This window comes from Caloenas nicobarica, unplaced genomic scaffold (assembly GCF_036013445.1).
Source record: "Caloenas nicobarica isolate bCalNic1 unplaced genomic scaffold, bCalNic1.hap1 Scaffold_641, whole genome shotgun sequence".
Taxonomy (NCBI): domain Eukaryota; kingdom Metazoa; phylum Chordata; class Aves; order Columbiformes; family Columbidae; genus Caloenas; species Caloenas nicobarica.
Genome location: NW_027017630.1, coordinates 35,782 through 47,720, shown reverse-complemented (window position 1 = coordinate 47,720; position 11,939 = coordinate 35,782). Strand labels below are relative to the sequence as shown.

At 58.3% G+C, this 11,939-nt stretch overlaps 1 protein-coding gene across 1 annotated transcript; it reads left to right on the top strand.

Annotated features, from left to right (window-relative positions):
* The first annotated feature begins 548 nt into the window (after positions 1-548).
* On the top strand, positions 549-11,336 carry CACNG7 (calcium voltage-gated channel auxiliary subunit gamma 7). Its single transcript, XM_065658133.1, has 6 exons — positions 549-592; positions 2,018-2,221; positions 3,579-3,665; positions 5,869-6,009; positions 7,040-7,185; positions 11,079-11,336. The coding sequence occupies exons 2-6, from the start codon at positions 2,026-2,028 to the stop codon at positions 11,334-11,336; spliced, it is 828 nt and encodes a 275-aa protein (XP_065514205.1). The 5' UTR covers positions 549-592; positions 2,018-2,025.
* The last annotated feature ends 603 nt before the right edge of the window (positions 11,337-11,939 follow it).

Below are 11,939 nucleotides of genomic sequence, written 5' to 3'. Positions count from 1 at the left end.
CCGTCCGTCTGTCCGGTGCCCTCCCCCCCCCCGCGTCCGTCTGTCCTGCAGCATCTTGTCCGTCCGTCCCGCATCCCGCTTCCCCCCCCCCCCGCCCCGCCAACCCGTGTCTGTCCGTCTGTCCGGCATCCCCCTCCCCGCCTGCATCCCGCGTCCGTCTGTCCTCCATCCCCATCCTCTGTCCGTCCGTCCTTCACCCCGACCACCCCCCCGCCACCGCGTCCGTCTGTCCTTCATCCCCATCCTCTGTCCGCCTGTCCCGCATCTCCATCCTCTGTCTGTCCGTCTGTCCTTCATCCCTCCGTCCCCTCCCCACCCCCCCCCCGCATCCCGTGTCCGTCTGTCCCGCGTCCCCTCCCGCCGCGTCCGTTTGTCCCCTCCGCAACGTCGTGTCCGTTTGTCCCCCCGGGCGCGTCCGTCCGTCCTCCCCCAGCATCCCGTGTCCGTCTGTCCCGCGTCCGTTTGTCCCGCATCCCCCCCCCCCCACCGTGTCCATCTGTCCACCCCCCCCCCCCCGCCCCGTGTCCGTCTGTCCGTCCGTGTCCCCCCATGGCTGCCCGGGGCCCAGCGCAGCCGGCGGCGCCGTGAGCGGGTGAGGGGACACACGCGTGTGCGGGGTCAGGGGGTCACGCGTGTGCAAGGTCACGCGTGTGCGGGGTCAGGGGTCACGTGCGAGGGGTCACGCGTGTGCAAGGTCACGCGTGTGTGGGGTCACATGAAGCCGGGGGCGGGGGGGCGGGGTGAGAAGGGCCCTGAGCGTGCGAGATGCACACGCGTGTGCAAAAGGCGATGGGTGTGATGTGCACACGCGCGTGCAAAGGCCTGTGGGTTGTGGGGTGCACACGCGCGTGCAAAAGGCGATGGGTGTGATGTGCACACGCGCGTGCAAAGGCCTGTGGGTTCTGAGGTGCACACGCGCGTGCAAAAGGCGATGGGTGTGATGTGCACACGCGCGTGCAAAGGCCTGTGGGTTCTGAGTTGCACGCGCGCGTGCAAAAGGCAACGGGTGCATTATATACGCGTGCGTGTGCAAAAGCGATGGGTGCGTGATGTGCACACGCGTGTGCAAAAGGGGGACGGTTGGGAGCTGTGCGCGCACACGTGTGCAAAAGGCAATGGGTGTGTTATATGCACCCGCGTGTGCAAAGGGTGATGGGGGAGTGAAATGCACGTGTGTGTGCAAGGGGTGATGGGTGTGATGTGCACGTGCGTGCGCAAAGGTCAATGATCGTGTGAGGTGCGCACACGTGTGCAAAAGGCAACGGATTATGATGTGTGCAAAGGGTGATGGGTTATGATGTGCACGCGCGTGTGCAAAGGACAATGGGTGCATGATGTGCACACGCGTGTGCAACGGTCAATGACAGTGTGATGTGCACGCGCGTGTGCAAAGGGCTAAGTGTTGCGGTGTGCACGCGCATGTGCAAAGGGTGATGGGGGAGATGTGCACGCGCGCGTGCAAAGGGGGATGGGTTGTGATGTGCACACGTGTAGGCAAAGGGTGACGTGCGTGATGTGCACACGCGTGTGCAAAGGCAGCGGGTGTGTGAAATGCACGTGTGTGTGTGTGCAAAGGGCGATGGGTGCGCGATGTGACCCCCCCCCAAATCCCCCCATTTTCTCCCCTCTTACCCCCCATTCCAGCCCCTTTATTCCCCCTGTATCCCCCCCAAACCCCCCAAACCCCCCCAGAGTGACCCCCCCATGTCCCCCCCGCATCCTTCTCCATCACCCCCAATACTCCCCAACACCCCCCACTCCATCCCCCCCAAACCTCCCCCAGACCCCCCAAAACCCCATAAACCCCCCCAAACCTCCCCAGAGTGACCCCCCCATGTCCCCCCCTGTCCCCTTGTATCCCCCATATCCTTCTCCATCACCCCAAATACTCCCCAACACCCCCCACTCCATCCCCCTGCATCCCTCTCCATCACCCCCAATACCCCCTGTATCCCCCCCCGAAACGCCCCAAAACCCCCCAAAACCCCCCTAACCCCCCCATTTTTACCCCCGGCAGGTGCCAGGATGAGCTCGTGCAGCTCGCGGGCGCTGACGCTGCTGAGCAGCGTGTTCGGGGCGTGCGGGCTGCTCCTGGTCGGCATCGCCGTCAGCACCGACTATTGGCTCTACATGGAGGAGGGCGTGGTGCTGCCGCAGAACCAGAGCACCCAGGTGCGCATGGCGCTGCACGCCGGGCTCTGGCGCGTCTGCTTCTTCGCGGGTATGTACCCCAAAACACAGCCCCGTACCCCAAAAACCAGCCGTGTGCCCCAAAACCCTGTCCCTGTATCCCAAATCCCCGTCCCTGTATGCCAAATCCCCGTGCCTGTATGCCAAATCCCATCCCTGTATCCCAAATCCCATCCCTGTATCCCAAATCCCCACCACTGTACCGTAAAACCTCATCCCTGTAACCCAAACCCCATCCTTGGTACCCAAACCCCATCCCTGTATCCCAAATCCAATCCCTGTATCCCAAATCCCCACCATTGTACCGTAAAACCTCATCCCTGTAACCCAAACCCCATCCTTGGTACCCAAACCCCATCCCTGTATCCCAAAACCCATCCGTGTACCGTAAAACTCCATCCCTGGTATCCAAACCCCATCCCTGTATCCCAAACCCCATCCCTGGTACCCAAACCCACCCCTGGTACCCAAATCCCCGTCCCTGTATCCCAAATCCCATCCCTGGTACCCAAACCTCACCCCTGTATCCCAAACCCCAGCCTTATATCCCAAATCTGTCGCATGGCGCTGCACGCCGGGCTCTGGCGCGTCTGCTTCTTCATGGGTATGTACCCAAAAACACAGCCCCGTACCCCAAAAACCAGCCATGGACCTCAAAACCCCATCCCTGTATCCCAAATCCCATCCCTGTATCCCAAATCCCCACCACTGTACCGTAAAACCTCATCCCTGTATCCCAAACCCCATCCCTAGTACCCAAATCCCATCCCTGTATCCCAAACCCCATCCCTGTATCCCAAATCCCCACTACTGTACCGTAAAACCCCATCCCTGGTACCCAAATCTCCATCCCTGTATCCCAAACCCCATCCCTGGTACCCAAACCCATCCCTGTATCCCAAACCCCATCCCTGGTACCCAAACCCATCCCTGTATCCCAAACCCCATCCCTGTATCCCAAACCCCAGCCGTGGTACCCAAATCTCCATCCCTGCATCCCAAACCCCATCCCTGTATCCCAAACCCCAGCCCTGGTACCCAAATCTCCATCCCTGTATCCCAAACCCCATCCCTGGTACCCAAACCCATCCCTGTATCCCAAATCCCATCCCTGTATCCCAAACCCCATCCCTGTATCCCAAACCTCATCCCTGTATCCCAAACCCCAGCCCTGTATCCCAAATCCCCACCCCTGTACCGTAAAACCCCATCCCCGGTACCCAAATCCCATCCCTGTATCCCAAACCCCATCCGTGGTACCCAATGTTTCCATACATTTCCAGGCCGTGAGAAAGGTCACTATAGGGTTCGATTGGGTTTCTATACATTTTTCAGGCCATGAGAAGGGTCTCTATGGGGTTCTATCTATAGATTCTATACATTTCCAGGCCGTGAGAAGGGCCGCTGCGTCGCCTCCGAATATTTCCTGGAGCCCGAGATCAACCTGGTGACCGAGAACACCGAGAACATCCTCAGTGCGTCACCTATGGAGGCCATAGGGGACACAGGGGCTATGGGGGGGCTACAGGGGTTCTATGGGGGGCTATGGGGGCCATAGGGGTTCTATAGGAGCTATGGGGGCTCCAGGGCTTCTGTGTGAGGGGTGAGATGGTGCAGACGGGTTCTATAGTGTTCCATAGGGTCCCACAGGGGCTGCGTCCATACTGTCCCTCCCAAACATAGTGTGGATGGCCACCCCGTTCCCCATGGGCAGCCTGTTCCTATAGGGTTCCATAGGGTTCCATAGGGGTCTATAGGGTCCCACAGGGTCCCATAGGGTTCTATAGGGTTCCATAGGGGTCTAGAGGGTCCCATAGGGTTCCATAGGGTTCTATAGGGTTCCATAGGGGTCTATAGGGTCCCATAGGGTTCCATAGGGGTCTATAGGGTTCCATAGGGGTCTATAGGGTCCCACAGGGTCCCATAGGGTTCTATAGGGTCCCATAGGGGTCTATAGGGCTCCATAGGGTCCCCTCCATGCAGAGACGGTGTGGATGGCCAACCCGTTCCCCATGGTCAGCCCGTTCCTATAGGGGTCTATAGGATTCCATAGGGGTCTATAGGGTCCCATAGGGTTCCATAGGGGTCTATAGGAGTCCATAGGGGTCTATAGGGCTCCATAGGGTCCCCTCCGTGCAGAGACGGTGCGGACGGCCACCCCGTTCCCCATGGTCAGCCTGTTCCATAGGGGTCTATAGGGTTCCATAGGGTTCCATAGGGGTCTATAGGGTCCCACAGGGTCCCATAGGGTTCCATAGGGGTCTATAGGGTCCCATAGGGGTCCATAGGGGTCTATAGGGCTCCATAGGGTCCCCTCCGTGCAGAGACGGTGCGGACGGCCACCCCGTTCCCCATGGTCAGCCTGTTCCTATAGGGTTCTATAGGGTCCCATAGGGGTCTATAGGGTCCCACAGGGTCCCATAGGGTTCTATAGGGTCCCATAGGGTTCCATAGGGTTCCATAGGGGTCTCTAGGGTCCCACAGGGTCCCATAGGGTTCCATAGGGGTCTATAGGGTCCCATAGGGGTCCATAGGGGTCTATAGGGCTCCATAGGGTCCCCTCCGTGCAGAGACGGTGCGGACGGCCACCCCGTTCCCCATGGTCAGCCTGTTCCTATAGGGTTCTATAGGGTCCCATAGGGGTCTATAGGGTCCCATAGGGTCCCATAGGGTTCTATAGGGTCCCATAGGGTTCCATAGGTTCCATAGGGGTCTATAGGCGTCTATAGGGTCCCACAGGGTCCCATAGGGTTCCATAGGGGTCTATAGGGTCCCATAGGGGTCCATAGGGGTCTATAGGGCTCCATAGGGTCCCCTCCGTGCAGAGACGGTGCGGACGGCCACCCCATTCCCCATGGTCAGCCTGTTCCTATAGGGGTCTATAGGGTCCCATAGGGTTCCATAGGGGTCTATAGGGTTCCATAGGGTTCCATAGGGGTCTATAGGGTCCCACAGGGTCCCATAGGGTTCTATAGGGTCCCACAGGGTCCCATAGGGTTCTATAGGGTCCCATAGGGTTCCATAGGGTTCCATAGGGGTCTATAGGGTCCCACAGGGTCCCATAGGGTTCCATAGGGGTCTATAGGGTCCCATAGGGGTCCATAGGGGTCTATAGGGCTCCATAGGGTCCCCTCCGTGCAGAGACGGTGCGGACGGCCACCCCGTTCCCCATGGTCAGCCTGTTCCTATAGGGTTCTATAGGGTCCCATAGGGGTCTATAGGGTCCCATAGGGTCCCATAGGGTTCTATAGGGTCCCATAGGGTTCCATAGGTTCCATAGGGGTCTATAGGCGTCTATAGGGTCCCACAGGGTCCCATAGGGTTCCATAGGGGTCTATAGGGTCCCATAGGGGTCCATAGGGGTCTATAGGGCTCCATAGGGTCCCCTCCGTGCAGAGACGGTGCGGACGGCCACCCCGTTCCCCATGGTCAGCCTGTTCCTATAGGGTTCTATAGGGTCCCATAGGGGTCTATAGGGTCCCACAGGGTCCCATAGGGTTCTATAGGGTCCCATAGGGGTCTATAGGGCTCCATAGGGTCCCCTCCGTGCAGAGACGGTGCGGACGGCCACCCCGTTCCCCATGGTCAGCCTGTTCCTATAGGGTTCTATAGGGTCCCATAGGGGTCTATAGGGGTCCATAGGGGTCTATAGGGCTCCATAGGGTCCCCTCCGTGCAGAGACGGTGCGGACGGCCACCCCGTTCCCCATGGTCAGCCTGTTCCTCGTCTTCACGGCCTTCGTCATCAGCAACGTGGGGCACATCCGGCCCCAGCGCACGCTGCTGGCCTTCGTGTCCGGCATCTTCTTCATCCTGTCCGGTGAGAGACCCCCCGAGACCCCCCAAGTACCCCCCTCAATCGGGCACCCCCATAACGCCCCCCTGGGACCCCCAAAACTGCCCCCAGACCCCCATTCCCCAGCACACGCTGCTCCCCTTAATCTGCAGCATCTTCTTCATCCTCTCCCATGAGAGACCCCCAAAACCCCCCAAATCCCCCCCTGGGACCCCCCAAACCGGGTACCCCCATAACAACCCCCTGGGACCCCAAAACTGCCCCCAGACCCCCATTCCCAGCACACCCTGCTGCCTTTAATCTGCAGCATCTTCTTCATCCTCTCCGGTGAGAGACCCCCCAAAAACCCCTATAGACCCCCCAGGACCCCCCCCGGGACCCCCCAAAATCAATGACCCCCTGGGACCCCCCAAAACTGCCCCCAAACCCCCCCAGACCCCCATTCCCAGCACACGCTGCTGCCTTTAAGCTGCAGCATTTTCTTGATCCTCTCCCATGAGAGACCCCCCAAAACCCCCCAAATCCCCCCCTGGGACCCCCCAAACCGGGTACCCCCATAACAACCCCCTGGGACCCCAAAACTGCCCCCAGACCCCCATTCCCAGCACATGCTGCTGCCCTTAATCTGCAGCATCTTCTTCATCCTCTCCCATGAGAGACCCCCCAAAACCCCCCAAATACCCCCCTGGGACCCCCCAAAATCAATGACCCCCTGGGACCCCCCAAAACTGCCCCCAAAACCCCCCAGACCCCCATTCCCAGCACACGCTGCTGCCCTTAATCTGCAGCATCTTCTTCATCCTCTCCGGTGAGAGACCCCCCAAAACCCCCTATAGACCCCCCAGAACCCCCCTGAGCCCCCCCAAATCCTCCACCCCAGGGAACCCCCCAAAACTCCACTCGGGACCCCCCAAAAATGCCCCAGAGCCCCCAGAACTGACCCCAGAACCCCCAGATCTGCCCCAGGGACCCCAAAAAACCCCCCAGAACTGAGCCCGGGGGGGGGGTGTTGGGGACCCCCCCTGAGCGGGGGTTATTTTTGGGGTCCCCCCAGGGCTCTCGCTGGTGGTGGGGCTGGTTCTCTACATCTCCAGCATCAACGATGAGGTGATGAACCGGCCCAGCGGCTCCGACCAGTATTTCCAGTATCGCTACGGCTGGAGCTTCGCGTTTGCCGCCTCCTCCTTCCTGCTCAAAGAGGTGACGCCTGCACACCGTTGCAAACCCTTGCAATCCGTTGCACAACACTGCAAACCCTTGCAAACCGTTGCAAGCCCTTGCACACCATTGCACACCACTGCAAATCCTTGCAAACCCTTGCAAACCATTGCAAACCCTTGCACACCATTGCAAACCCTTGCAAACCATTGCACAACACTGCAAACCCTTACAAACCATTGCAAGCCCTTGCTAACCATTGCTAACTCTTGCACATCATTGCAAACCCTTGCAAACCGTTGCACAACACTGCAAACCCTTGCAAACCATTGCAAGCCCTTGCACACCATTGCACACCACTGCAAATCCTTGCAAGCCCTTGCACACCACTCCAAACCATTGCAAGCCCTTGCACACCATTGCAAACCCTTGCACACCATTGCAAACCCTTGCAAACCATTGCTAACTCTTGCACACCGCTGCAAACCCTTGCAATCCGTTGCACAACACTGCAAACCCTTACAAACCATTGCAAGCCCTTGCAAACCATTGCTAACTCTTGCACACCATTGCAAGCCCTTGCAAACCATTGCTAACTCTTGCACACCATTGCAAACCATTGCAAGCCCTTGCACACCACTCCAAACCATTGCAATCCCTTGCAAACCATTGCAAACCCTTGCACACCATTGCAAACCCTTGCAAACCATTGCTAACTCTTGCACACCATTGCAAACACTTGCAAACCATTGCACAACACTGCAAACCCTTACAAACCATTGCAAGCCCTTGCAAACCATTGCTAACTCTTGCACACCATTGCAAACCCTTGCAAACCATTGCACAACACTGCAAACCCTTGCAAACTATTCCAAGCCCTTGCACACCACTCCAAACGATTGCAAGCCCTTGCACACCACTCCAAACCGTTGCAAGCCCTTGCAAACCATTGCAAACCCTTGCACACCATTGCACACCACTGCAAACCCTTGCAAAACCTTGCACACCATTGCACACCCTTGCAAGCCATTGCACACCATTGCAAACTATTGCAAGCCCTTGCAAACCATTGCACACCCTAGCACACCATTGCACACCCTTGCAAACCCTTGCACACCATTGCAAGCCCTTGCAAACCATTGCATACCCTTGCAAACCCTTGCACACCGTTGCAAACCCTTGCAAACCCCTGCAAACCGTTGCACGCTGTTGCATGCAGATGTCCCCGCCGTGGCGGTGCCGCGTGACCGCCCCGTGTCCCCCCTGTCCCCAGGGCGCCGGGGTGATGTCGGTGTACCTGTTCACCAAGCGGTACGCGGAGGAGGAGCTGTACCGGGCCCCCCCGGGGCTGCTCCGGCCCCGGCTCAGCGCCTGCTCGGGCGCAAACCCTTGCAAACCATGGCCAACCCTTGCACACCATTGCAAACCCTTGCAAACCATTGCACAATACTGCAAACTGTTGCAAACCCTTGCAAACCATGGCCAACCATTGCAAACCCTTGCAAACCATTGCACACCACTGCAAACTGTTGCAAACCCTTGCAAACCATGGCCAACCCTTGCAAACCATTGCACACCACTGCAAACCATTGCACATCATCGCAAACCATTGCACATCATCACAATCCGTTGCAAGTCCTTGCAAACCCTTGCACACCCTTGCAAACCCTTGCACACCATTGCAAGCCCTTGCACACCATTGCAAGCCCTTGCAAACTCTGGCAAACCCTTGCAAACCATGGCCAACCATTGCAAACCCTTGCAAACCATTGCACACCACTGCAAACCATTGCAAACCATGGCCAACCATTGCAAACCCTTGCAAACCATTGCACATCATCGCAAACCGTTGCATACCCTTGCAAACCGTTGCATACCCTTGCACACCATTGCAAGCCCTTGCAAACTCTTGCGCACCATTGCACACCATTGCTAACCCTTGCAAACCATTGCATACCCTTGCAAACCCTTGCAAACCCTTGCAAACCATGGCCAACCATTGCAAACCCTTGCAAACCATGGCCAACCCTTGCAAACTGTTGCAAACCCTTGCAAACCATGGCCAACCACTGCAAACCCTTGCAAACCATTGCACACCACTGCATACCATTGCAAACCATTGCACATCATCCGAAACCATTGCACATCATCGCAATCCGTTGCAAGTCCTCGCAAACCCTTGCACACCCTTGCAAACCCTTGCACACCATTGCAAGCCCTTGCAAACTCTTGCAAACCCTTGCACACCATTGCTAACCCTTGCAAACCATTGCATACCCTTGCAAACCCTTGCACACCGTTGCAAACCCTTGCAAACTGTTGCACGCTGTTGCACGCTGTTGCACGCAGATGTCCCCGCCGTGGCGGTGCCGCGTGACCGCCCCGTGTCCCCCCTGTCCCCAGGGCACCGGGGTGATGTCGGTGTACCTGTTCACCAAGCGGTACGCGGAGGAGGAGCTGTACCGGGCCCCCCCGGGGCTGCTCCGGCCCCGGCTCAGCGCCTGCTCGGGCGCAAACCCTTGCAAACCATGGCCAACCCTTGCACACCATTGCAAACCCTTGCAAACCATTGCACACCACTGCAAACTGTAACCATTGCAAACCATGGCCAACCATTGCAAACCCTTGCACACCCTTGCAAACCATTGCAAACACTTGCAAACCATGGCCAACCATTGCAAACTATTGCACACCACTGCAAACCATTGCACATCATCACAATCCGTTGCAAGTCCTTGCAAACCCTTGCACACCCTTGCAAACCCTTGCACACCATTGCAAGCCCTTGCAAACTCTTGCACAGCATTGCACACCATTGCAAACCCTTGCAAACCATTGCACACCACTGCAAACTCTGGCAAACCCTTGCAAACCATGGCCAACCATTGCAAACCATTGCACACCACTGCAAACCATTGCACCTCATCGCAAACCATTGCACATCATCGCAATCCGTTGCAAGTCCTTGCAAACCCTTGCACACCATTGCAAGCCCTTGCAAACTCTTGCACACCATTGCACACCATTGCTAACCCTTGCAAACCCTTGCACACCGTTGCAAACCCTTGCAAACTGTTGCACGCAGATGTCCCCGCCGTGGCGGTGCCGGGTGACCGCCCCGTGTCCCCCCTGTCCCCAGGGCGCCGGGGTGATGTCGGTGTACCTGTTCACCAAGCGGTACGCGGAGGAGGAGCTGTACCGGGCCCCCCCGGGGCTGCTCCGGCCCCGGCTCAGCGCCTGCTCGGGCGCAAACCCTTGCAAACCATGGCCAACCCTTGCACACCATTGCAAACCCTTGCAAACCATTGCACACCACTGCAAACTGTAACCATTGCAAACCATGGCCAACCATTGCAAACCCTTGCACACCCTTGCAAACCATTGCAAACACTTGCAAACCATGGCCAACCATTGCAAACTATTGCACACCACTGCAAACCATTGCACATCATCACAATCCGTTGCAAGTCCTTGCAAACCCTTGCACACCCTTGCAAACCCTTGCACACCATTGCAAGCCCTTGCAAACTCTTGCACAGCATTGCACACCATTGCAAACCCTTGCAAACCATTGCACACCACTGCAAACTGTTGCAAACCCTTGCAAACCATGGCCAACCCTTGCAAACCATTGCACACCACTGCAAACCATTGCACATCATCGCAAACCATTGCACATCATCGCAATCCGTTGCAAGTCCTTGCACACCCTTGCAAACCCTTGCACACCATTGCAAGCCCTTGCAAACTCTTGCAAACTCTTGCACACCATTGCACACCATTGCTAACCCTTGCAAACCATTGCATACCCTTGCAAACCCTTGCACACCGTTGCAAACCCTTGCAAACTGTTGCACGCTGTTGCACGCTGTTGCACGCAGATGTCCCCGCCGTGGCGGTGCCGCGTGACCGCCCCGTGTCCCCCCTGTCCCCAGGGCGCCGGGGTGATGTCGGTGTACCTGTTCACCAAGCGGTACGCGGAGGAGGAGCTGTACCGGGCCCCCCCGGGGCTGCTCCGGCCCCGGCTCAGCGCCTGCTCGGGGCTGTCGGGGCAATTCCTGCAGCCGCGCGCTTGGCCCCGGCCCCGCAGCGCGTCCGACGCCTCGTCCGAGCTGTCAATCAGGATGACGCAGAGTTACCCCCCCGCCATCCAGTACCCGCGGGGGGGGCACCTGTCGACGTCACCCTGCTAGGGGACACGGGGGGGACATGGGGGTCATGGGGGTCATGGGGACATGGGGGTGATGGGGACATTGGGGACCCCGAGCTGTCAATCAGGGTGATGCAGAGTTACCCCCCCCCGGCATCCAGTACCCGGGGGGGGGCACCTGTCAATGTCACCCTGATGGGGACATGGGGGACATGGGGGACATGGGGGGGACATGGGGGTCATGGGGGTCATGGGGACATGGGGGTGATGGGGACATTGGGGACCCCGAGCTGTCAATCAGGGTGATGCAGAGTTACCCCCCCCCAGCATCCAGTACCCGGGGGGGGACACCTGTCAATGTCACCCTGATGGGGACATGGGGACATGGGGGACATGGGGGACATGGGGACATGGGGGGGACATGGGGGTCATGGGGGTCATGGGGACATGGGGGTGACGGGGACATTGGGGACCCCGAGCTGTCAATCAGGGTGATGCAGAGTTACCCCCCCCAGCATCCAGTACCCGGGGGGGGGCACCTGTCAATGTCACCCTGATGGGGACATGGGGACATGGGGGACATGGGGGACATGGGGACATGGCGGGGACATGGGGGTCATGGGGGTCATGGGGACATGGGGGTGAT